The 24,091-nt window shown below is 41.0% G+C and overlaps 2 protein-coding genes across 5 annotated transcripts in view; both read left to right on the plus strand.

The window, feature by feature from the left end:
• The first annotated feature begins 462 nt into the window (after nt 1-462).
• CXCL9 (C-X-C motif chemokine ligand 9) lies at nt 463-4,340 on the plus strand. The gene is given in 4 exon segments (NM_001032936.1): nt 463-526; nt 1,641-1,767; nt 3,027-3,111; nt 4,239-4,340. Coding segments are annotated over 4 exon segments (378 nt in total).
• A 12,026-nt stretch (nt 4,341-16,366) lies between these two features.
• Nucleotides 16,367-24,091, plus strand: part of SDAD1 (SDA1 domain containing 1) — a 37,918-nt gene continuing 30,193 nt past the window's right edge. For 2 of the 4 annotated variants that reach the window (XM_078003477.1, XM_078003476.1), the window contains exons 1-2: nt 16,367-16,554; nt 18,311-18,459. Coding sequence is in view for 2 of the 4 variants with exons in the window: in XM_078003476.1 (XP_077859602.1) it covers nt 18,454-18,459 (6 nt within the window). In the remaining 2 variants the exon portion in view is untranslated. The remainder of the gene's footprint in view (nt 16,555-18,310; nt 18,460-24,091) is intronic. The other 2 variants (XM_001099139.4, XM_001099342.5) reach the window with 1 other exon arrangement.

Raw genomic sequence — 24,091 nt, forward strand, 5'->3', positions numbered from 1 at the left:
CATCTATTATGCAGAAGAACATGCCATAAATAGTAAGGGAATTTGAAAAGTATATTACTTATCTGGACTTTAATATTTCCCATCTGGAAACCACATCTCCAACCCTTGTTGTATAACATTAGCATATTCATTATATAACCTATTCTTCACACAGGTGAGCAGCTGTGAATATGCTAAAGGCTATCAGTGTTGCTAGTTTCACATCCCTTACTATAAACCACCCATTTATGTGAAATGGAAATAAAAACATGCAGAAATTCCCTTGGATCTGAGACTAGGGTTTCCCCCAGCACAATCAAGTTTGTGGTTAATTTAGTTAGCTCAGCTAAAGATGCTAGCCAATCAGAGTTTAGGAGAGAAATGAATTTCCTAAATAAATATGATTCCCAAAATGTGTTCTCTAAAGAATTTCTCAGGCTCAAAATCCAATACAGGAGTGACTTGGAACTCCATTCTATCACTATGAAGAAAAGTGGTGTTCTTTTCCTCTTGGGCATCATCTTCCTGGTTCTGATTGGAGTGCAAGGTAAGGGGTTCTGAGTTAGATTGCAAAGTAAGAGAAGTGATTCACTGTAAAAGAATCTTAATTAGCCAGATAAAGGTGAATGTTCTGCCTGCATTGAAGAGTAATATTTGGTCACCTATAAAAGCTTCTCAGTGACATGATCAGTTATCCAAAGTTCATAACTTAGATCTGCCAAGTCAAACACAAGTCTTTGTAGTCTAGGTGTATGAATTCCTAGTAAGTGTTCAATAAATGTTCATTGAACTGGGTAATAGTGAGATGAAACTCTATCTCCTAAATTATTTTCTTCTCCCTGATACTGTTTTTTGATAAGTAAATCTGTGGCTAACCAATTAAGGATCCAACCAATAATCAGAGAGGTTGTCCCTAATCTATTTACTAACTATCTTTGTTACCTTGAACAAATTACTTAATCTTTCTAGACCTCAGTTTCCTCATCATCTGTAAAATAGAACTTTGTAGTTATACCTTTTCTGACTGCTACACAATGTACGGCATGTAATACAATAAGAACCAAGTAAATATATAAATTGAAGAATTAAGATAATGTATTTTAAGGGGTTCCCAAAAATTTTAAACACTATTGAAAAGCAAGGCAGTGGGGAGGAGAGAGGATGAGGATGGAAGTGGTGATTGGTTACAAAGGAGTGCTTTCTATTCAGCACCAACACCAGTTCCATTCCCTAAGATCAGATAATAAATAATAAATGGTTTAGGAGTTGCTTAAGAAACTGTGATCAGCATAGCATACATGAATTAGTTATCTGTTTGTCTTGTGGTAGGCATTTATTAAATATTGTGAAAGTCTCTTTTTCTCCCAAGGACATAACGGTGTGGTAGTTAAGAGCAATGCCTTTGGACTCAGAGAGATCTGGGCTAAAACCCTGCCCCTGCTCCCTAAAAGCTGTATGACTTTGTTCTTAATCTTTCTGAACCTTAGTTTCCTTATGTATAAAATAGAGATGATACCTCCTTCAAAGGTTTGTGGTGATGATTTTTAGGCACTCAGTAAATGATAGCAATAATCATGACTCAGTCAAATGTATCATTTTGAGAGATCACCTAAACTGAAACACTGGCCTATACTGATGTGTTCTCTTTTTCTTTCCCTCAGGAACCCCAGTAATGAGGAAGGGTCGCTGTTCTTGTATCAACACCAACCAAGGGACTATCCACCTACAATCCTTGAAAGACCTTAAACAATTTGCTCCAAACCTTTCCTGCGAGAAAACTGAAATCATGTAAGTAACAACCCAGCTAACATGCATGCACCATATTGGCAAGAACATTAAATTTAGCATGAGTTTTACCCTTGGAGTGCTTGCCCATAGAAACACTTAAAAATCAGATGGTTAGCCCCTCCATAAATTTGGGCAGCTCCTTTCTTTTCTTCTCCTTAAAAATACAAGGAATTTCTGGTAGAGTAGGCCCCAAGAACGACATATTACCAAAGTAACACGTGTTTATTGCACAAAATGTTTAATGCAGATAACACAATAGAAGAAAATAAAAATCACTCATAATTCTACCCTTGAGTGACAAATACTGTTAACCCCTTAGTATACAGTTTTCTAAATCTCCCTTACTTGCTTCATGTGTACATAACATAGATATGTATTTATATACACAATACATAAACACAAAAATTAAATCATACACTATACACTGTTTTGTAATCCACTTTTTCATTAACACTATATCATGAACATTTTCTCATGTCAGTAAATCTCTAATAATGTCATTTTAACCTAATGTCATTTTTAATGGCCAAACTGTATTTCATCATATGGATAAACCATAATTTATATGACCAGGATTGTTGTTGGAAATATAGATTTTTCCAAATTATTACTGCTGAAATAAAACTTATTGTGGCAGTATTGTGTCTGTAATTCTTTCCTTTCTAGAGATTAGGATTGCTAGGTTAAAGAATGTGAGCATATTTTGTCTTTATAAATCATCCTTGACTACTCTTATTCTCAGACTATACAGAAAAATTAAAGAAATATTTAAATTATTTCCAGACAGTCTACTGTAAGTAATTTTTAAAATTCAACCAGGGCCGGGCGCAGTGGCTCACACCTGTAATCCCAGCACTTTGGGATGCTGAGGCAGGCAGATCACAAGGTCAAGAGATCGAGACCATCCTGGCCAACATGGTAAAACCCCCTCTCTACTAAAAATACAAACATTAGCTGGGTGTGGTGGTATGCGCCTGTAGTCCCAGCTATTTGGGAGGCTAAGGCAGGAGAATCACTTAAATCCAGGAGGTGGAGGTTGCAGTAAGCCAAGATGGTACCACTGTTCTCCAGCCTGGTGACAGAGCAAGACTCAGTCTCAAAAAAAAAATTCAACCAGTGACTCTTCTTGTCCTAGGAAATAATTTTAAGCAGTTTCATTAGAAAATTCAGCAAAATTCATACTGATTTTCATTATTTCTGAGAAAAAGCATTTAAATTATTAATGAGAAAAAACTATCTCATTGCTATTTATTTGGCAGTGCTACGCTGAAGAATGGAGATCAAACATGTCTAAACCCAGATTCAGCAGATGTGAAGGAATTGATTAAAAAGTGGGAAAAACAGGTTGGTGAAAAGGAGGATCAAAGATTTCTTTCTTTTAGAAATTAACTTTAGAAGACAAGGAATCTGCTTTTTCATTAACACTATAAGAATACATAACTTTTAAGAATACATGTTTCATTCATATTATGGTGCTTCTATTTTGTTCCTAGGACAAAATTAGATTCCTACATATAGTATCTCCTCTCTGTCTTCCACCGGAGGAATGTGTGTTCCTTGGGGGTACAGAGCTTGTCCTTATTTAATACAATAAGTATGTAAAGAATTTAATGGTAGACACAGAGGATACAAAGATAATAATAGGATACAAAGATAATAATAGGATACAAAGATAATAATAGGATACAAAGATAATAATGCTAATAATTATGATACAATGTGAGAAGTATAAAAGTATGCACAAGAATCTTGAAGACATAAAGGAGGGAGTACTTAACTTTGCTGGAGGAATGGGGCAGGAGAAAGTGTTAAGGAAGATTTCTCATGTCAGGTGATACTTGATTTGGGTGTTGAAGGATAAGTAATTTGCCAGGAAGGTGAGGAGAGCGTGAACAGAAGAGTAGAATCATGAGAGAACTTGCTGTGTTCAGGGAGCCTCCATTAATGTGGCTGGAGTTTGTGTGAAGAGAATGAAGGGACTGAGGCAGAAAAGTAGATCAGGATAAAGCAGGAGGAATCCTGCATGGCACACTAAGGAGTTGGATTTGAAGAGAGCCACAGAATATGTGGGTGGGAGATTGGGTTCTGGAGTCTCACAGACTGGTGGTTCTGCCACATACTAGCTGTCCAGTTTTGGGAAAGTCACCCTCTCCAAGCCTCAGCCTCCTCCTATGTAAAACGTGGAAATAGTGCCAACTTCAGAGGGTTGTAGCTGGGGCAGGAGAGTGGTAAGCACGGTTGCCAGGAGAATGTAATAAGTCAGAAGAATAGACAAAAGACAGCCAGTTAGAAGGCTGTTGCCTCCTCCTCAAAGTGAGCAAAGTAGAGAGAATGTAAAGGAGCCCCTCTGAGAGTGAAGCAACTTTAATGTGGTTTTGAGAGTAAAGAAAGACTATGATCAGGAGAGTCCAAATATAAGGAGGTTAAAATGGTAAGATTCAGAAACATTGCCCTTTTTTCCCTTCTCACAGGTCAGCCAAAAGAAAAAGCAAAAGAATGGGAAAAAACATCAAAAAAAGAAAGTTCTGAAAGTTAGAAAATCTCAACGTCCTCAACAAAAGAAGACTGCATAAGAGACCAGACCACTTCCCCAATAAGTATTCTGTGTTAAAAATGTTCTGTTTTAATTATACCAAGATCATTCCAAAGGAGGATGGTATATAATACAAAGGCTTGTTAATTTGACTAGAACATCTAAAACATTACTCTGAAATTGTAACTAAAGTTAGAAAGTTGATTTTAAGAATCTAAACGTTAAGAATTGTTAGAGGCTATGATTGTCTTTGTTCTTCTACTGCCCACCAATTGAATTTCATCATGCTTAAGGCCGTGATTTTAGTAATACCCATGTCTACACAGATGCTCACACAACCCCATCCCACACACAACAGCTGTCTGGAAGAGCAGCCCTAGGCTTCCACGCACTGCAGCCTCCAGAGAGTATCTGAGGCACATGTCAGCAAGTCGTAAGCCTGTGAGCACGCTAGTGAGCCAAGCAGTTTGAAATTGAGCTGGACCTCACCAAGCTGCTGTGGCCATCAACCTCTGTATTTGAATCAGCCTACAGACCTCACACACAATGTGTCTGAGAGATTCATGCTGATTGTTGTTTGGTATCACCACTGGAGATCACCAGTGTGTGGCTCTCATAGCCTCCTTTCTGGCTTTGGAAGCCGTGTGATTCTATCTTGCCCGCTCAGGCTGACCATTTTATTTCTTTTTGTTCCCCTTTGCTTCATTCAAGTCAGCTCTTCTCCATCCTACCACAATTCAGTGCCTGCCTCCTCTCCAGTGTACATGTCATATCCTCTGATTTATCTGAGTTGACTCCTTTCTCACCTTGTCCCCAACAGCCCACAGAAATGCTTTCTTCTCCCTATTCATCCTCACTCAATCCAGCTTAGTTCAAGTCCTGACTCTTAAATAAACCGTTCTGGACACACAAGTTATCTTAAAACTCCTATTTCACTTGGTTCAGTACCACATGGGTGAACACTAAATGGTTAACCAATTCTTGTGTGTTCATCCTATCTCTCCAACCAGATTGTCAGCTCCTGGAGGGCAAGAGCCACAGTTTATTTCCCTGATTCTTCCACAGTGCCTAATAATACTGTGGAACTAGGTTTTAATAATTTTTTAATTGATGTTGTTATGGGCAGGAGGGCAGTCAGACCATTGTCTCAGAGAAGGTGCTGGTTCCTTCCTGGCTACTCCATGTTGGCTAGCCCCTGGTAACCTCTTACTTATTATCTTCAGGACACTCACTACAGGGACCAGGGATGATGCAATATCCTTGTCTTTTTATGACAGGATGTTTGCTCAGCTTCTCCAACAATAAGAAGCACGTGGTAAAACACTTGCGGATATTCTGAACTGTTTTTAAAAAATATACGGTTTACCAAAAATCATATAATCTTGCAATGAAAAGGACTTTATAGATCAGCCAGTGACCAACCTTTTCCCAACCATACAAAAATTCCCTTTCCCAAAGGAAAAGAGCTTTCCCAATAAGCCTCAGCTTTCTACGATCTAACGAGATAGCCACCAAGATCCTTTTCAAAACTTATTTTAGGCAAATATGAGTTTTATTGTCCGTTTACTTGTTTCAGAGTTTGTATTGTGATTATCAATTACCACACTATCTCCCATGAAGAAAGGGAACAGTGAAGTATTAAGCACTAGAGGAAGCAGCCAAGTTGGTTAGTGGAGGCATGATTGGTGCTCAATTAGCCTCTGCAGGACATGGAAACCTCCTTCCAGAGGAGGTTCAGTGAATTCTGTAGGAGAGGTTGTCTGTGGCCAGAATTTAAACCTATACTCACTTTCTCAAATTGTATCACTGCTCACACTGCTGATGATTTAGAGTGCTGTCCAGTGGAGATCCCACCCGAACGTCTTATCTAATCATGAAACTCCCTAGTTCCTTCCATGTAACTTCCCCGAAAAATCTAAGTGTTTCATAAATTTGAGAGTCTGTGACCCACTTACCTTGCATCTCACAGGTACACAGTATATAACTAATAACCAAGGACCACATATTATCACTAACACACACATGTTATAATCATTTATCTCATATATACATACACACATATACTCTCAAAGCAAATAATTTTTAACTTCAAAACAGTATTGACTTGTATACCTTGTAATTTGAAATATGTTCTTTGTTAAAATAGAATGGTATCAATAAATAGACCATTAATCAGAAAACAAATCTTGATTTTTTTTATCTTGAACATACCCTTCAACTATTGAATATTTAATAGTAAATCTCATGTCTTTATTATTTACTTTTTAGCTTTCTCTCAAATAAAGTGTAGCACTAATTGAGATAACACATGAAAGCTCTTTAAAGGGCTGATCGGGGACAGGAAAAAAAAAAAACCTATGGAAAATATGACAACACTGCCTTATAACAACATTGTTTTAAAAGAGTTATGTGGGGCTGGGCACAGTGGCCCACACCTATAATCCCAGCATTTTGGGAGGCTGAAGTGGTTGGATCACTTGAGGTCAGGAGCTCAAGACCAGCCTGGCCAATGTGGTGAGACCCCATCTCTACTAAAATTACAAAAATTAGCTGGGTGTCGTGGCATGCGCCTGTAGTCCCAGTTACGTGGGAGGCTGAGGCAGGAGAATTGCTTGAACCAGGAGGTGGAGGTTGCAGTGAGGCGAGATCATGCCACTGCACTCCAGCCTGGACGACAGAGTGAGACTCTGTTCAAAAAAAAAAAGGGGGGGTTATGTAGAATTCAATCTATTTCCCAATCCTCAAGAGTAACACTATTCCAATGAGGTGTATACCCAGGAAGCCAACTTGTGTTCTTTTCTATCCCTAAAATTGTATGTTTAAATATTATAAAGCCTTAAGTAGTTATGATGGAGAACTAAACACTGAACGAATTATTTAAGGGTCCTGGAAACTTGGACTGGAGGCATTACGCAGCATGGAGTCTCTAAGAAGGTTGAGAGTGGAACAAAAAGCATCAGCCTGTACACTTGATGTACACTTTAGAGGCCAAACAGGTGTGATATTCATGCAGACAACAGCTGCTAATGGTCGCCATGAATTCTCACAAGGGCCTTCACCTGAGAGGCAGCAGGATCCTGCAAGGAGCTGAGATCCTGGATTCTGAGATATCCTGGTTAGAATCAGGGGCCCACTACTTTTAACTGTGTGACCCTGGTTAAAGTATAATACTTAACCTCCCAGTGCATCAGTTTCCTCATTCCAGATTGTTGCGAGGAGCAGGTTCAGCATAGGCCTTGGTGCAGAGAAAGTCCTCAATGTTTGTCTCAGACCCTCCCTAACCACTTACCTCTGCTGTATCTTCCTTGCAGCAGATGGATCCCACATCTCATATAGAGAGAAATGTTTCCAGCACTGAAAAAAACATGTTGGAGAAATGAGACTAAAAGCCTTCCTGACCAGTTCTCAATATCTGTATTCTATAATCCTAGTCCAGGCCATCATTGTCTGTTTCCTGAGCTACCTCAGTAGCCTCCTGTTTTCCCCGTTGGCTCTTCTCAACATTTCTCTTGCTTCCCAAACTTCCGTAACAACCAGAATAATCTTTTAAAAAATAACTTACAGAATGCTGCCACCTTGCTTAAAATCCTGCAGCTTAGAATTAAATCAAAACATACCATGAGCTGGCCTCACATGAGCTGGGCTCTGCCTGCTTCTCTGCTCATGCTCCCTCTACCCTCCCCTCCTTTGTTGAGCCTCAGCATCACCTTTTTTCTGTATGTCTCTTGAGCACACCGAATTCACTGCCTTCTGGGGTTTTTGTTCCCTGTGGTTTTTTGTTCCCTGGATTGTACTATATCGACTTGGTTAGTCTTAGAACTACATTTCCCAGAATCTCCTTCCCTGTGTGGTTGTAGGTTATAGTTGGCCAAAGAAGAACTCATGTGAGATTTGGAAATCAAAAGTGAAGGAGTGACCCTTAATCTTGATTAGACATATTGACAGACACACTGGTAAGCCAGTGGATCCCAGCTTGTCCTTGCTCTTTTCCTCCACGTTCAGCTTATGCTCAGGACTGCTGGCCTCATGATCAGTGATGGTCCCAGGCCCCCCACCCAGATATTTGGCAGTGGACCCACAGAGGTGATAGTTACACAGAAGCAACAGCTCCCATAGACCCTAGCAGCCCCAATTTGGTGCTGAACAGGTTTAACTTCTTGGATTTTCTCACAGGCTCTATTTGTCCAGCTGTCCCAGTGCTTCTGATGGACCAGTCACTGATTCTTCCTCTGATCCCCTGACTCTCCCTTCCAGATGTTCACTCCCTGAGATCCTCCCTCATCTGTGAGATCTGACTCCTATAGTAAATTTTTATCCTCATAATACTCATACTGGCTCTGCTTCCCTGAAGCACCTGGGCCTACACACACTTCTGTGCATGGCGGTTCTTGCCTCAACACTTCAGTTTCAATTTAAATGTCACTTCACAGAGTCCCCTTCTCTTATCACCCTTGGTAAAATAGCCACTCTTTCCCAGACTCTCTCTTTGGCAGTGGTAGTGGTTCCCATAGTGGGGTGTGTGTACCTGATGGAGTTGATGAAAATATTTAGAACTTAATTTTTGTCTAAAAAATAAGAAAGAACTGAAAATTGACTGTAAATCATTTGTCATGTGCTAATTTCCTGAGGAAAAGGTGAGACCTCCACAACTGAGGAGCTGGCATGTGCCCTCACTCAGTCATTCACCTTCTGCAGATTGCAACATCTGTTTCCATTTACATGCATGTAGTTAAGGAGATTTTAGGATTACAAGATACAGTGCTAAGCCAACCTTCATAAAATGGGCAAGTGGCTCTAAAAGACTCCTGCTAAGAATATCCTGTAGAAGATCATATTAATCATGCTAATATAAAGTAACAAGAGAACAAAACATACATATATGGGATGGCTGTTCTAATTTAAACTAGAAGGGTACAAAATTTTAAAAATCTGGTGGCTATAGTCTGTTTCATTTTCTTTTATCATGATTAGATACAATGATCAAACCATCACAATCTGAAATTACCTTTTCAAAAAGTGTGTGTGCTTATTTCTTCCCTCCTACCCTACCACATGTACAAATTTAGGTTCCTTGACCATGGAAACTTTGTCTTCCCCGCTACTGCATGCCTAGAGCAGTGCCTGACACTTAGGAAGCTCCTAATATATATTTTTTAGTTGATTGACATATGCTTCACCCTAAATTTTCATTTAGGCCTTTTCCAAATCAATTTCAACTACTCTTGTCAGGTTCATCTCATGCTCATTTCTGCCCTCAGCTTTGCTCATTCTTTTATTCACCCTGTCCTACTTTCCATCCCTCATCTGACTCCCACCCACACATGATTCAAGTCCCACTTTTCCCATGACTCCATCCCAGAATGCTCCTGGCCACACTGATATCCACCTCCATGCCCTGTCATAAAATGACTTTAACTATTAAGGATTGCTCTATGATTAAAACCTTCAATTATTTTGCTATACTAGAAAGCAGTCTGTATCTGAACAAAGTTTATACATTTCAGCAATGGATAACAGACTTAGACATATTTAATCTGTGAACTATACTTATGAATTTAAATGCTAGTGGCCAGGTACCATGGCTCAAGCCTGTAATCCCAGCTAAGGTGGCTGGATCACTTGGGGTCAGGAGTTTGAGACCAGCCTGGCCAACATGGTGAAACCCTGTCTCTACTCAAAATACAAAAATTAGCTGGACATGGTGGCACATGCCAGTAATCTCCACTACTCGAGAGACTGAGGTACAAGAATCGCTTGAACCCAGGAGGCGGAAGTTGCAGTGAGCTGAGATCGTGCCACTGCTCTCCAGTCTGGGCAACAGAGTGAGACTCTGTCTCAAAATAAAATAAAATAAATAAATAAATAAATAAATGCTAGTGATCTCTAGGTCGGTCAACTGGGAGAAAGCTATTTGTAGTTTATTTATCCTTACTGAGAAACTGGAAAGTTGCTTTCTTATTGGAAAGGAAGATAAAGAGAGACTACTATCACAGATATTTTAGGTACTAACTCGTTTTTGGCCTGTATAGAGAGAAGATGAAATTAAATGAGAAAGAAAAACAGGCAACACTTCTTAATAGGGAGTGGAATTAGCTCCCAAGTCATCACAAGCCAAGAAGTCACCTGAGGCATTTTGATATCCACATTGGTTTAAAGTCCTCAGGAGGGAACTTTAAACTTTTGACCCTACATTTTAAGGAGATGAATAAATCACAAAGGAACAGTCTAATCTAAGTCCATTAATAAGATTATGAACTGGGGCAAACCGACAAAAGATAGGAGGGAAAGGTGTCAAGTTATACATAACTAGTTGCTTTCTTTAAAAGTCTGCTATACAGATAAAAAAAAAAACTCTTCCTTTAGATATAATATACTGTTTCAAGTCAACTGTTTTAATAAAGAATTTGTTTTGCTCAAAGCAAAAAAGAAGGAATGACTTGCTGGTATCTCCATCTCCAGAGAACTAAGTCTCGGCCTCTGCCTTCTGGTAAAGTGTAGGACTAAGTAGGTACAGCTATCTATCACCAGCTTTCTTTAACCATTGGAGTAGACAATCTGCATTTCCTCTGGAATGAGGAACTAAAAATCACAATCTATTAGGTAAGAGGATAAATGTCAAAATAAACTATATAACCGAGAGGAAAAAAATGTGCTGCTTGGAAAAAGAAATGCCAGCAATCACTTCTGCAATACTGAAAGCCTCAGAAATTATCTCAGGGCAGATGTCTTTTTTGTATGGAGCCTTTGACCAGGGAGAGACGGGCATAGGAGTTTTGATGGTATGGAAGTTAAAGCAAAACTAAGCTAAATTTCTCTGAATAATGGGGAAACAGGAATGATCTATGGCAGCTAGGGAGAATGTTGGGGATCTTGGATCAGCAAAAAGAGAGGCAGTGGAGGGGGACAAGAAGCGAGGGCCTGTACCAATGACAAAAATCTATCAATCCTGATATATTTGTCCAGAGGCAAGGCCAAAAGTTTTCACTGAGCAAAGAAATAGCATGGGCTTGTGGGGAAAACTCATAATAAAGCTGTAAAAGAGAGAGGGGAGAAAGAAAATACAATAAAAGGCCGGGTGCGGTGGCTCATGCCTGTAATCTCAGCACTTTGGGAGGCTAAGGCAGACGGATCACAAGGTCAGGAGACAGAGATCATCCTGGCCAACATGGTGAAACCCCGTCTCTACTAAAACTACAAAAATTAGCTGGGCGTGGTGGCATGTGCCTGTAATCCCAGCTACTTGGGAGACTGAGGCAAGAGAATTGCTTGAACCAGAGAGCTGGAGGTTGCAGTGAGCCGAGATCGTGCCACTGCACTCCAGCCTGGCAACAGAGTGAGACTCCATCAAAGAAAGAGAGAGAGAGAGAGAGAGAGAGAGAGAGAGAGAGAGAGAGAGAGAAAGGAAAGAAAAGAAAGAAAGAAAGAAAGAAAGAAAGAAAGAAAGAAGGAAGGAAGGAAGGAAGGAAGGAAGGAAGGAAGGAAGGAAGGAAGGAAGGAAGGAAGGAAGGAAGGAAGGAAGGAAGGAAGGAAGGAAGGAAAGAAAATACAAGAAAAAAATTAAATTAGCTTTAAGAAGGACTAGAATTCTCTATGAGATTTCTGTTGAGTTTGTGGGCATGTCAAATCATGTAACTTTCCTGTTAACAAGAATAGCATGAGCTCCCTCTTGTGGTTAATCTAACAGTTTTTTTTAACAATAGGTCAAACATCGAAGCTCACACCTGTAATCCCAACATTTTGAGAGGCTGAGGCGGGAGGATCACTTGAGCCCAGGAGTTTGAGACCAGCCCGGGCAACGTAGTGAGACCCACCCACCCAGTCCCTCATTTCTCAAAAAAAAATTTAAAAATTAACCAGGCAGGATGGTGCACACCTATAGTCCCGGCCACTTGGGAGGCTGAAGCAGGAGGATAGCTTGAACCCAGGAGGTTGAGGTTACAGTGACCCATGATTGTGCCACTGAACTCCAGCCTGAGTGACAGAGCAAGACCTTGTCTCAAATAATAATAATAATAAAACAATGTATTTTAATCAGAAAAGGATGAAGACATGACTGGCTTTTCTGAACACAGTCAATATCATTGGTTTCTAATGAGCGAGGTAATAATAAGATCTAGTATCTTAGTATATGATGAGGCACTCTTCTTGATTTGCAAACAGATGTTTTCTTGTACCCTACATGGCAGAGATCAGAGAGAAAGGAGGCAGGCCTTCTTGTGTCTCTTCTTAAAAGGATGATAATCTCATCATGAGGACTCCAACTTAATGAACTAATTACCTCCTAACACCATCCCATTGGAGGTTAGGGTTTCAACATATGAACTTGGGGATACACAATCATGCAGTTCATAACAGCCTTCTATGCCACTGAAGAACTTAACTTTTACTCTGAGTGAGAAGGGAAGCTGGAAGAATAACCTGTTCCATTTAAGGCTCTCTGACCACTACATGGAAATACAGTGTAAGCGGGTAAGTGAAAATGCAGAGAGACCAGTTAAAGGTCAGTTACCAAGTATGTTTCCAGGAGAAGGGAGAGAACAACTGTGTCCAATGTTGCAGGTTAAGAAAAATAATGAAAATTGATGTGATTGGTGACCTTGATAAAAAAAACAGTTTCAGTAGAATGGTAGAAGCAAAAGATTGATCTGCAGTTTCTTAAAAGTTACACATAAACCTATCATATTGATCCAGTCATTCTACTCCTAGACATTTACCAAGAGAAATGAACATTTATGTCCACATAGAGACTTGATGGCATGGCATGGTGGCTTGAGCCTGTAATCCCAACACTTTGGGAGGCTGAGGGGGGAGGATAATTTGAGGCCAGGAATTCAAGACCAGCCTGGACAACACAGTGAGACCCTGTCTCTAAAATGTATATATATATTTTATCTAAATATGTATCTATATATGCATATATGTATGTATATACGTGTGTGTGTGTGTGTATATATATATATAAGACAGAGTCTTGCTCTGTCGCCAGGCTGGAGTAGCGCAGGGGCGCAATCTTGGCTCACTGCAACCTCCACCTCCTGGGTTCAAGTGACTCCCCTGCCTCAACTTCCTGAGTAGCTGGGACTACAGTTGCCCACCACCACGCCCAGCTAATATTTTGTATTTTTTAGTAGAGACGGGGTTTCACCATGTTGGCCAGGATGGTCTCCATCTCCTGACCTTGTGATCCGCCCACCTCAGCCTCCCAAAGTGCTGGGATTACAGGCCTGAGTCATTGGGCCCAGTCAAAAATATATTTTTTAAAATTAACTGGGCATGGTGGCACACCACCTGTATGTAGTCCCAGCTACTAGGGAGGCTGAGTTTAGGAGTTTAAGGCTGAAATGAGCTATGATGATGTCACTGCACTCCAACCTTGGTGACAGAGCAACACTCTATCTCTTAAAAAAAAGACTTGAAAATGAATGTTCACAGCCAAAATTGGAAACAACCCAAATATCCAGCAACAAGTGAATGGATAAACAAATTGTGATATGTCTATATGATGGAATATTACTCAGGAATAAAAGGAGTGAACTGTTGAGACATACAACACCATGGATACATTTCAAAATAATTATGCTAAGTGAAAAAAGCTTGACCTCAAATAATAGGTACTGTATGATTCCATTTGTACACAATTCCAGCAAACACAGACATATCTCTGGTGACAGAAAGCAGATGTGTGATTGTCTGGGGATGGTGAGGCACAAGGAACCTTTGGGGATGATGGATATAGTCATTATCTTGATTGTGATGATGGTTTTATGGGTACATATGTATGTCAAAACTTATCTAACTGTTCACTGGGTAGTTTGTTGTGCATCAATTATATCTTAATAAAGCTGTAAAATAAAAAAACACATTATAATTTTAAAAATAAAGGATAGGATTTCACATGGAAGCAGACATGTGGCCTTAGATACCCAAATTATTTAACATCTTTAAAATATATATTCAGTTAGCCATTCTTACTCGTAGTGTTCTCACTTATCAGAAACAAACCCTGCCTTCCGTGCTGCTGGAGGTAAAATGAACTGACCTGTATGCCCTCCTTAGAATAGCAATTAAAGCCTTTCATGTCAGGACTATACAACCTCTCCCATCTCATTTTTTTCAGCTCCTTTCCTGCCGCACCCTGCCCTTCCAACCTTTAGTCACACCAAACTTGTGGCTATTGTTTCAAAATACCAGACATTTTCAAGTACCTGTATATAGACTTTTTTCTTTTCTTTTTCTTTTTTTTTTTTTTTAATTTTAATTTTTTTTTTTTGAGACAGGGTCTCACTGTATTGTCCAGGCTGGCGTGCAGTGCTTCACTGTAACCTCAACCTCCTGGGCTCAAGCAACCCTTTTGCTTTGGCCTCCTGAGTAGCTTGGATCACAAGTGTGTGCCACCACGCCTGGCTGATTTTTTAATTTTTTGGTAGAGGTGGGGTCTCACTATATTGCCCAGGCTGGTCTTGAACTACCTGGCTCAAGTGGTCCTCCCACCTTGGTTTCCCAAAGTTCTGGGATTACAGGCTTGAGCTACCACATTGAGCCAGATTTTGTTTTGACAATGCTTTTTATGCCCTCACTAAAATAACCTAACCAAAAATATTTAATTTAAATCTATGCTTTTTAAAAAACTTTTATTGCTTACACTTATTTCTTCACAAGTAACTGATTTGATAATTAATAAATAAGTCATTCTCCAAATGCAACTGAATAACATGGTTTGTGGAGCATTCTTTATTTTGTGTGCAGGTGTGATTACAGAGTTCTTTTATCTGGGGCTCATGTTATCATGGTCACAGATGAGGTTGGCATTCTGTAAAATTGCTTTGGTTAAGCAGAACACTATCATCTGGCTATTTTGCCAGACCAGCAACCAGTTACCAGCTGTTAGGCTATGTTTTTTCTCATGTAGTTACAATCAAGACTGCCTAGATTGAAATCTCATCTTCCCCACAGGCTATGAATTGCGGCAATCTCCCTGAGCTAGTTTCCTCTTCTGTAAAATGGAGATAACAATAGCACCTATTTTGAGGGCTGTTCTGAGGATTAAATAAGTTAATACAAGTGCTCAGAACAGTGCCTGGCACAGGGTGGGTAATTAGGTTTTTTTTTTTTTTCTCTCTCTCTCTCTCTAATTGACAACACCCTACCTCATTCATTCAACCCTTATTGATTTTTCACACCTTGAGATTGTAGAAACGTATTCTCCTCTTCGAATTACCATGATCTGAATTAAAAACTCTGGCTGAGGAGTGCTTACGGAGCTTATAACGATGGTTGAACTTTAACGGATTAATTGCATTTCTTAATGGTCAACATGATCACATTTCATCCAGCACTCTTTTCCCTAAGGGTCACGCTAAGTTGAAACAACCAAAACCAAATTGAGAACATATCTAAAATCATACACATTAACTTATATGACCCTCCTTTCTCTTTTTTCTCCTAAGAGGGAATAGTGCTATCTAGTTTCCATAGTTCTTTTCAGTTTTGTTTTGTTTTTTATACGGAGTTTCGCTCTTGTTGCCCAGGCTGCAGTGCAATGGCGCAATCTCGGCTCACCGTAATCTCCGCCTCCCGTATTCAAGCGATTCTCCTGACTCAGCCTCCCTAGTAGCTGGGATTACAGGCATGCGCCACCACGCCCGGCTGATTTTGTAATTTTAGTAGAGACTGGGTTTCTCCATGTTGATCAGGCCGGTCTCGAACTCCCAACCTCAGGCCCACCTTGGCCTTCCAAACTGCTGGGATTACAGTAGTGAGTTTCTAACTTTATACAGTGGGATTAAAAACAAACTATTAATCCTCATTTTGGTGCTTCATATGGGTGTCGGGATGATGACATATGCTAATACACGTGAAAAAATTCACATTTCAGATCCTTTCAGAAACGCTGGGAAGTAGTAGTAGCATATGCCCAACGGCGAGGGGCGGGACACTGGGGGGATAGCTCTCCAATATACCACAGAGCATTTTGGCAACGAGAATAATTTTGACATTCTGAGGCTTCCGTAGCATAATTCGCTTTAGGAACCGCTACGGTGTCCCCTGCTTAGCGTCCCATGTGCTGTTTCCGGTCATGCCCGGAAACACGAGTCCAAGCTGTAGCTGGCCGGCCGTCTGAATTTTATTAAAAGTGCTCGCCGCGACGCTAGTCTGCAGCCAAAATGTCCAGCAGAAACAACAACAAGCTGCCCAGCAACCTGCCGCAGTTACAGAATCTGATCAAGCGAGACCCGCCGGCCTACATCGAGGAGGTGGGAGTGCGGCGCAGCAAACGCTAGAGGCCGGATGGTGGATAGTTGAGACGCCAGTGGGGGAAAGCATTAGAGTGGGGCTGGGATCCAGGCTCGCCGCCTATTCTGTTAGGTTCAGGGGTCCCTCCAGAGGAGAGAAGGGGTTGGGGAAGAGACATGCCTTACGGTTCGTTCCCCACCTCTTGAAAATCTGTTGCCCTTTGGATTTTCTACCTGCCCTGTAGACCCTGCTGCCGCTGAAACACCTTTAAAACCTCATTTTGTTTTAAGATATTTTTCTCCGACCGCACGGAGGTGGAGAGGGAGAGATGGGCCGCACCCAACCACCAACTTCCACTCGGGTTTCTCAACCTTTTTTCAGAAATCCCAAACTTGAATTAGTCGGTAACCCTTATTGAATCGTATGTTAGAATGCTTTCGATTGACGTCCGTTTCTAAGAGCCGGCTGTGTACCGTGGACTGTGCCAGGAAAGAGTGGGGGTTTCTCAAGCACAAGGGACAGACTCGGGAGCTTAGTATATGTAGTTAAGCCAGGATTCAAACTTACCGGAAACTGGCATGACTCGAATGTCAGAATTTGCTTCGGGAAAAGATTAGGTTGAAAAATTAGGCCCTCATTGTGATGGGCGTTGTACACTAACCTTATATAAGTTGTGAACATTAGGGGTGTTTGAACCCAGTACCGACAAAATGAAAGTGGTTTTGATGTATTAATCTGGCAGGTGCTTCCTTCGGACACCCATTTATCAGACAGGCATTAAACAGGTATCTCTGCTAGGTATTTACTGCAATTACATGTTTGTGCTTCTACCAGGTTGTGATTTGTTGAATGGCTAACACAATTACTCATTTTTTCATTGCCCTTCTCACTTCCCTCCTCCCCCAAATTTTCACATATAGATATTTTATGAGTGCTTTTTAACACATGGCAATCTCAGTGGCTTAGGTCACCAGTAGAGAGAGCCTCTCCAAGGATCAAGATAGTGGAAATAAAGAGTAGGAAACAAGTACAAGAAGTTAAGTAACATAGGCAAGACTTTGAGATGCTTAAAGCATTGTATAGCCATTCGCAAAGAAAGTGATAAGTTGAGAGTCCATATAATTCCGTTAGATAACTCGTCCTCCTGACTCTGTTGTTAACCAGTTGTGTAACCGAAGCGGGTTAATCGCTGAGCCTACATGGGTATTTTAATATGTAAGAAGGGGATAATAACTACCTCTTTAATTCGCTTAAGTATATATCCAAAATCACATATATAATACCTGCTGTGTGTTGTTATTCTAGGTAGGCATTGGGGTACAGTAATGAATAAGACAGGTAAGAAAGCATTCTTCTCTTGGACTTACATTCAAGTGAGGGTAGACTTACTATGGTAGAGACTATGAAGAAAGTAAAACTGGATGGGAATAGGTTAGAACTGGAGGCTGCTGGTTTAGACCCCGTAAACAGGGAAGGTGGCTCTGCAGTGATGATATTGAGCCAGGCAGGTCAAGAGCATTCTAGGTACAGGGAATAGAAAGTGCAGAAGCTACTGGTGGAAAAAAAGCAGAGAAGAAACCAGTGTAGCTAAAGTGTAGTCAGCATAGAAGAGAGCAGTGGAAGATCATGTAGGAAATGCAGGCAGGGATCAGATTATCCAGAGCCTTCTAGGCCCCGTTAACGAGTTTAGATTTCACTCTGAGTGCCTTGGGGAGTGATTGAAGAGTTTTAAGCAGGAGATTGACATGATCTGACTTATATTTATATTTTTTAAAGAGTTTACTCTGGAAGTAACATGTGGAATGGCTTGTAGAGGAACAACACTGGAAGCAGGGTAACTAATATAATGGATCTCAGAATAACCAGGCAAGGGATTGTGGTGTCACTGGAATTACGGACAAAGATTGGTGCTGTTCTACATGGAGGTAGGGCTAATAGAGCCTTCTGGTGGAGTGGATATGGGGGAAAAGGAAAAAAGATGGAATGAAGGATCACCCAAGTTTTTTATTTGTGTCTGGGTAGATGGTAGTGCCATTTACTGAAGTTCATTCATTTGACAAATGCTGTTAATCACCTGCTATATGCAAGGCACAATGCTGGGCCCTGGGACTACATAATATTGAGCTGTACCGATAAAAATTATATGCTCATTAAATGACATTCGAGTAGGGGGTGATAAACAATAACAAATAATATAGTATGTTAAATAATGAAAAGTGCTGTGAAAAAAAGACAATAGGAAAGTACTGATATATGCTGGGGGTGAGATGTTTATTGCAGTTTTAAATTGGATAGTTAGGGAAGGTCTTGAGATGGTAATCTTTGAGTGAACACCTGAAGGACATGAGGGAGAGCTGTGCATATGTGTAGGAAGAATGATCTAGGCAGAAGGAACAGAAGATATAAAGACTCTGGAGCAGGTATGCCTGGTAGGTTTCAGGAACATAAAGGCCAGTGTGGCTCCAAATGGGGAATGAGGAAAGGGGGTGAACTTGGGATTCTACCTCCCAATGAGATGGAAGCCTTTACGGGGTTTTGAGCAGAAGAATACATGAACCACCTTATATGAGAACAAGATCACTCTGACTTGAGGATAGACTGTATGTAGGAGGGCAAAGAGAGAAGCAGAGCCACCGCATAATAAGCTATTGGAATTATCCACAGCAAGAGATGATGCTGGGTTGAGTGGTGCCAGGGTGGTGGTAACAGGAGGTAGTAAGAAGGGTGATTAGATCCTGGATTGGATAGGTAGAGAAAGCCCTGGGGATTCCCAACATTTAGAGGCCAGTGAGTTTCTAAGTAACTGGGAAAAGGGACTGAGAAAGCAGCCAGTGAAGTTAGGAGGAAAACCATGAGGTGTTCTGGAAGCCGAGTATGGATGTTCCCAAGGGAGGGAGAGCCCAAGCATGTCAGATGCTGATGAGTCAAATAAGATGAATACCGAAAGTTGACCACCATTAAATTTAGCAACATGGGACCGGGCACCGTGGCTCACACCTGTAGTCTCAGCACTTTGGGAGTCCGAGGTGGGTGAATCACCTGAGGTCAGGAGTTCAAGACCGGCCTGACCAGCATGGCGAAACCTCATCTCTACTAAAAATATAAAAATTAGCTGGGTATGGTGGCGGGCACCTGTGATCCCAGCTACTGCAGAGGCTGAGGCAGGAGAATTGCTTGAACCCAGGAGGCGGAGGTTGCAGTGAGCCGAGATCGTGCTGCTGCACCCTAGCCTAGGCAACAAGAGTGAAACTCCATCTCGAAAAAACAAAACAAAAAATTAGTGACATGGATGTCATTGGCTACCCTGATATGAGCAGTTTGGGAAGAGGAATGGGTGCAAAAATCTGATTACAGAAGGTTTAAAAGCAATTGGAGTATGATTCTATGTATACGAATAGAATATGTCCAGAATAGGTGCATCTATACGGACAGAAAGTAGATTAGTGGTTGCCAGAGTTGGGGATAAGGGGTGTAGGAAATAACTGCTAATGGATTTCTTTTGGTGGTGATGAAAAACTTACGATTGTACAACTTGGCGAATATACTGAAGAACTGAATTGTACACTTTCAAAAGGTAAATTTTATGGTATATGAATTATATCTCAATTTAAAGGATTTTTTTAAAAAGGAGGGCAATTAGCCAACATATATGGATATATGGACAACTCTTTAAAGGACTTTTTCTGAAGAGAGAAATGGAGTAGAAGGTACAGAGTAAAGTGGAATCAAGAAAGGATATTTTTTTTCCAAGACAGAGTCTTGCTCTGTTGCCCAGGCCAGAGTTCAGTGGTGTGATCATGGCTCACTGCAGCTTCAACCTCCTGGGCTCAAGCAATCCTCCCACCTCAGCCTCTTGGGTAGCTGGGACCACAAGTGTGCAACCACCATTCCCAGCTGATTTTTTTTGTAGAGATGAGATCTTGCTATGTTGCCCAGGCTGGTCTCCAAGCTGAAACCATGCAGTCTTTCTGCCTCAGCCTCCGAAAGTGCTGGGATTATAGGCATGAGCCACCATGCCCAACCAAGAAAGGTTTTTTTCCGTTTTGTTTTCTTTGTTTGTTTGTTTTTAAGATGGCAGAAAGAACAGCATATCTATATACTGATGGGGCAGAACCTATTGAGGCAGGAAATGGGAAGTGGGGACTAGTGAAGCAAAGACCTTGATTGAGTGACGTTACAGGGTTTAGAATCTAATGCACAACTGGAGGGGCTAGCCTTAGATGGTGGCCTGATAGCTTTTGTAATAGGAGAGAAGGTAAAGTATATGGGCACAGGAGAAGATAGGTGGTTGAATGGAAATTATTCTCAGATTGCTTATACTCCTGGTGAAATTGGAGATAAGATCATCTGCTGAGAATGAGGACAGGGAAAAAGTGAGGTTTGAGGACAGAATGCAAACTACGAAATGGTTGTCCAGAAAAGTGGGAAAGTGAAGGGACTGGAGAAATGTAATCAGATTGCTGGAGTACATGCAGGGCTTATTTGAGGTTTGTAGTTACAAATTTATGCCTATAGGCCCAGCTAATTGGGAGGCTAGGGCAGTTGGATTGATTAAACCCAGGAGTTTGATGCTGCATTGAGCCATGATAGCACCGCTGCACAGAAACCTGGGCAACAGAGCAAGACCTTGGCTCTAAAAAAAAAAAACTAAAATGAAAAAAATGAAATGACACCAATTAGCCGATTTTCTCCAACCATGTTCAGCTCTGGGAGCGTAGCTGTAGAGAGGGAAAGCACAGGGTGGGCATTTTACCAAATGGGTATAATGACGAGAGAAATGGGCAAGTGAGTTGAAGTATATGCATTAAGGTGATTGTAGTGATTGATCATGGAATTGAAGCTGGATGAGAAGGGAAGTTGGGGTGGGGGTTAGTTAGGTGCAGTGGAAAGGTGGTAGGCTTAGTGGACTATGGATTCTGATGAGATTGAAGGATCGTTGGAGTTTGGAAAATAGGAGATGTGGTTGGAGAGGAATATACCTCTGGTTGAGATTATGGAGTTGTAATATAGTTATTGGTAATGACAACAATTAGGGTGTGACCATGGAAGTGAGTACTAAGATACAGTAAGTTCAAGATGATTAGAGGAGGAGAAGTCAGGGTAATGAGGGACCAGGGTATTGGAAAGATCCTCCATGTGGATACGAAATCACCAAGTATTGTAACAGGAATTGTGATAGATAGTGAGAAGACAGTGAGCAAAGAGCTGAAATGTTCAAGGAATGTGAGGATAGCCCTAGTCTTTAGATGACTACAGGGAGGAATAGTGGGTCTTGTGGCATAAGATTCAAAGCTGGGGGTGAGTACAGTTAAGGAGGAGAAAGGATGTTAATCTGGAGGGATATGAGTGCTCTGGAAGTAGCACTGATAAACGAGGATGCCTACTGACTCATCCATGCTGGGAGAAAGAAACGATATAGCAGTGTGTCAGGAGAAAACCACTGTTCCCATAGAGCATCCGAATGACTGGGCTGTTTAAAAGAGATTCAGGTGCCTTGGCCCCACCCCAAGAGTTTCAGGATTCTAGTGGTATGAGGATTAGAGTGAGGGGGATGAGGGATGGCCAGAGAATCCCTCTGGGCTCTTGTGGTGACTGATGCACATAACGGGTGTAATGAGATTAGTCCTGATCATCTCAAGGTGGGTAAATAGTGTTAGCTGGGCTATGGGTGGGGTAGGGGAAGAACTGGGGTAAGGATTTTGTCAGGAGCATGAGGAGTTCTGCAGCCCTCTCCTCACTCCTATTCAGTGGAGGTGTGGGGTCAAGAGAGAAGTGGTTCTGTCTGAAGCATGTAGGGGCTTGACTTCTGTTCTTAGCAAAAGCTAGAGGCCTGGCAGTTTTGTTGGGGAAATCAAGTTATATTTTTTGACCATGCTAAGTTTACGATGTCTGTTTAGACACCTAAACAGAGATGTCAGACGGGTGACTGGATATGTGAATTGGGAGTTCACTGGACCAGGTAGGGATGATGAGAAAGAGTGTGTGTGTGTCACATAATTTAAAGACATGGACTATGTATGGGTGGAGAGTAGTTAGCTGTAAGGCATGGAACTGTGGAACTGAGGACTGGTGAATTCCAACATTTGATTATCACGTGGCTGGTACAACTAAACATAAGTAAATGAGTTGATGTACATGAGGAGCTTAGCACATAACAAATGCTGAATAAGTGGAAGCTATTATTATTTCCATGCGTCTACTGCTATTGGCTGTTAACACATCCTGTCTAGAACTCTAACATAAAGTTTTACTTGATACTTAAAAGGGGAGCCAGGTGCTATGCCTCACACCTGTAATCCCAGCACTTTGGGAGGCTGAGGTGAGAGGATCACTTGAGGCCAGGAGTTTTGAGTCCAGCCTGGGCAACATAAAGAGACCCCATCTCTACAAAAAATAAAAATGAAAAATCAGCCGGGCATGGTGGTGAACGTCTGTGGTCCCAGCTACTTAGGAGGCTGAGGCAAGAGGACCTCTTGAGCCCAGAAGTTTGAGGTGGCAGTGAGCTATGATTGTGCCACTGCACTCCAGCTTGGGTGACAGAGACCTCGTTTTTTTTTTGTTGTTGTTTGTTTTTTGTTTTTTGTTTTTTGTTTTTTTTTAAGGTACCAAAACAGATACATGGATCAATAGAACAGAACAGAGGCTTCAGAAATAACGCCACACATCTACAACCATCTGATCTTTGACAAACCTGACAAAAACAAGCAATGGGGAAAGGATTCCCTATTTAATAAAACGTGTTGGGAAAACTGGCTAGCCATTTGCAGAAAGCTGAAAATGAACCCCTTCCTTACACCTTATACAAAAATTAAATCAAGATGGATTAAAGACTTAAATGTAAGACCTAAAACCATAAAAACCCTAGAAGAAAACCTAGGTAGTACCATTCAGGACATAGGCACAGGCAAGACTTCATGACTAAAACACCAAAAGCAATGGCAACAAAAGTCAAAATTGACAAATGGGATCTAATTAAGCTAAAGAGCTTCTGCAAGCAAAAGAAACTATCATCAGAGTGAATAAGCAGCCTATAGAATGGGAGAAAATTTTTGCAATCTGTCCATCTGACAAAGGGCTAATATCCAGAATCTGCAAGGAACTTAAACAAATTTACAAGAAAAAAACAAACAACCCCATCAAAAAGTGGGCGAAGGATCTGAACAGACCCTTCTCAAAAGAAGACATTTATGCGGCCAACAAACACATGAAGAAAAGCTCATCAGCACTGGTCGTTAGAGAAATGCAAATCAAAACCACGATGAGATACCATCTCATGCCAGTTAGAATGACAATCATTAAAACGTCAGGAAACAGCAGATGCTGAAGAGGATGTGGAGAAATAGGAATGCTTTTACACTGTTGGTGAGAGTGTAAATTAGTTTAACCATTGTGGAAGACAGTGTGGCGATTCCTCAAGGATCTAGAACCAGAAATACCATTTGACCCAGCAATCCCATTACTGGGTATATACCCAAAGGATTATAAATCATTCTACTATAAAGACACATGCACATGTATGTTTATTGCGGCACTATTCACAATAACAAAAACTTGGAA

The sequence above is a fragment of the Macaca mulatta genome, chromosome 5, assembly GCF_049350105.2.
Source record: "Macaca mulatta isolate MMU2019108-1 chromosome 5, T2T-MMU8v2.0, whole genome shotgun sequence".
Taxonomy (NCBI): Eukaryota; Metazoa; Chordata; class Mammalia; order Primates; family Cercopithecidae; genus Macaca; species Macaca mulatta.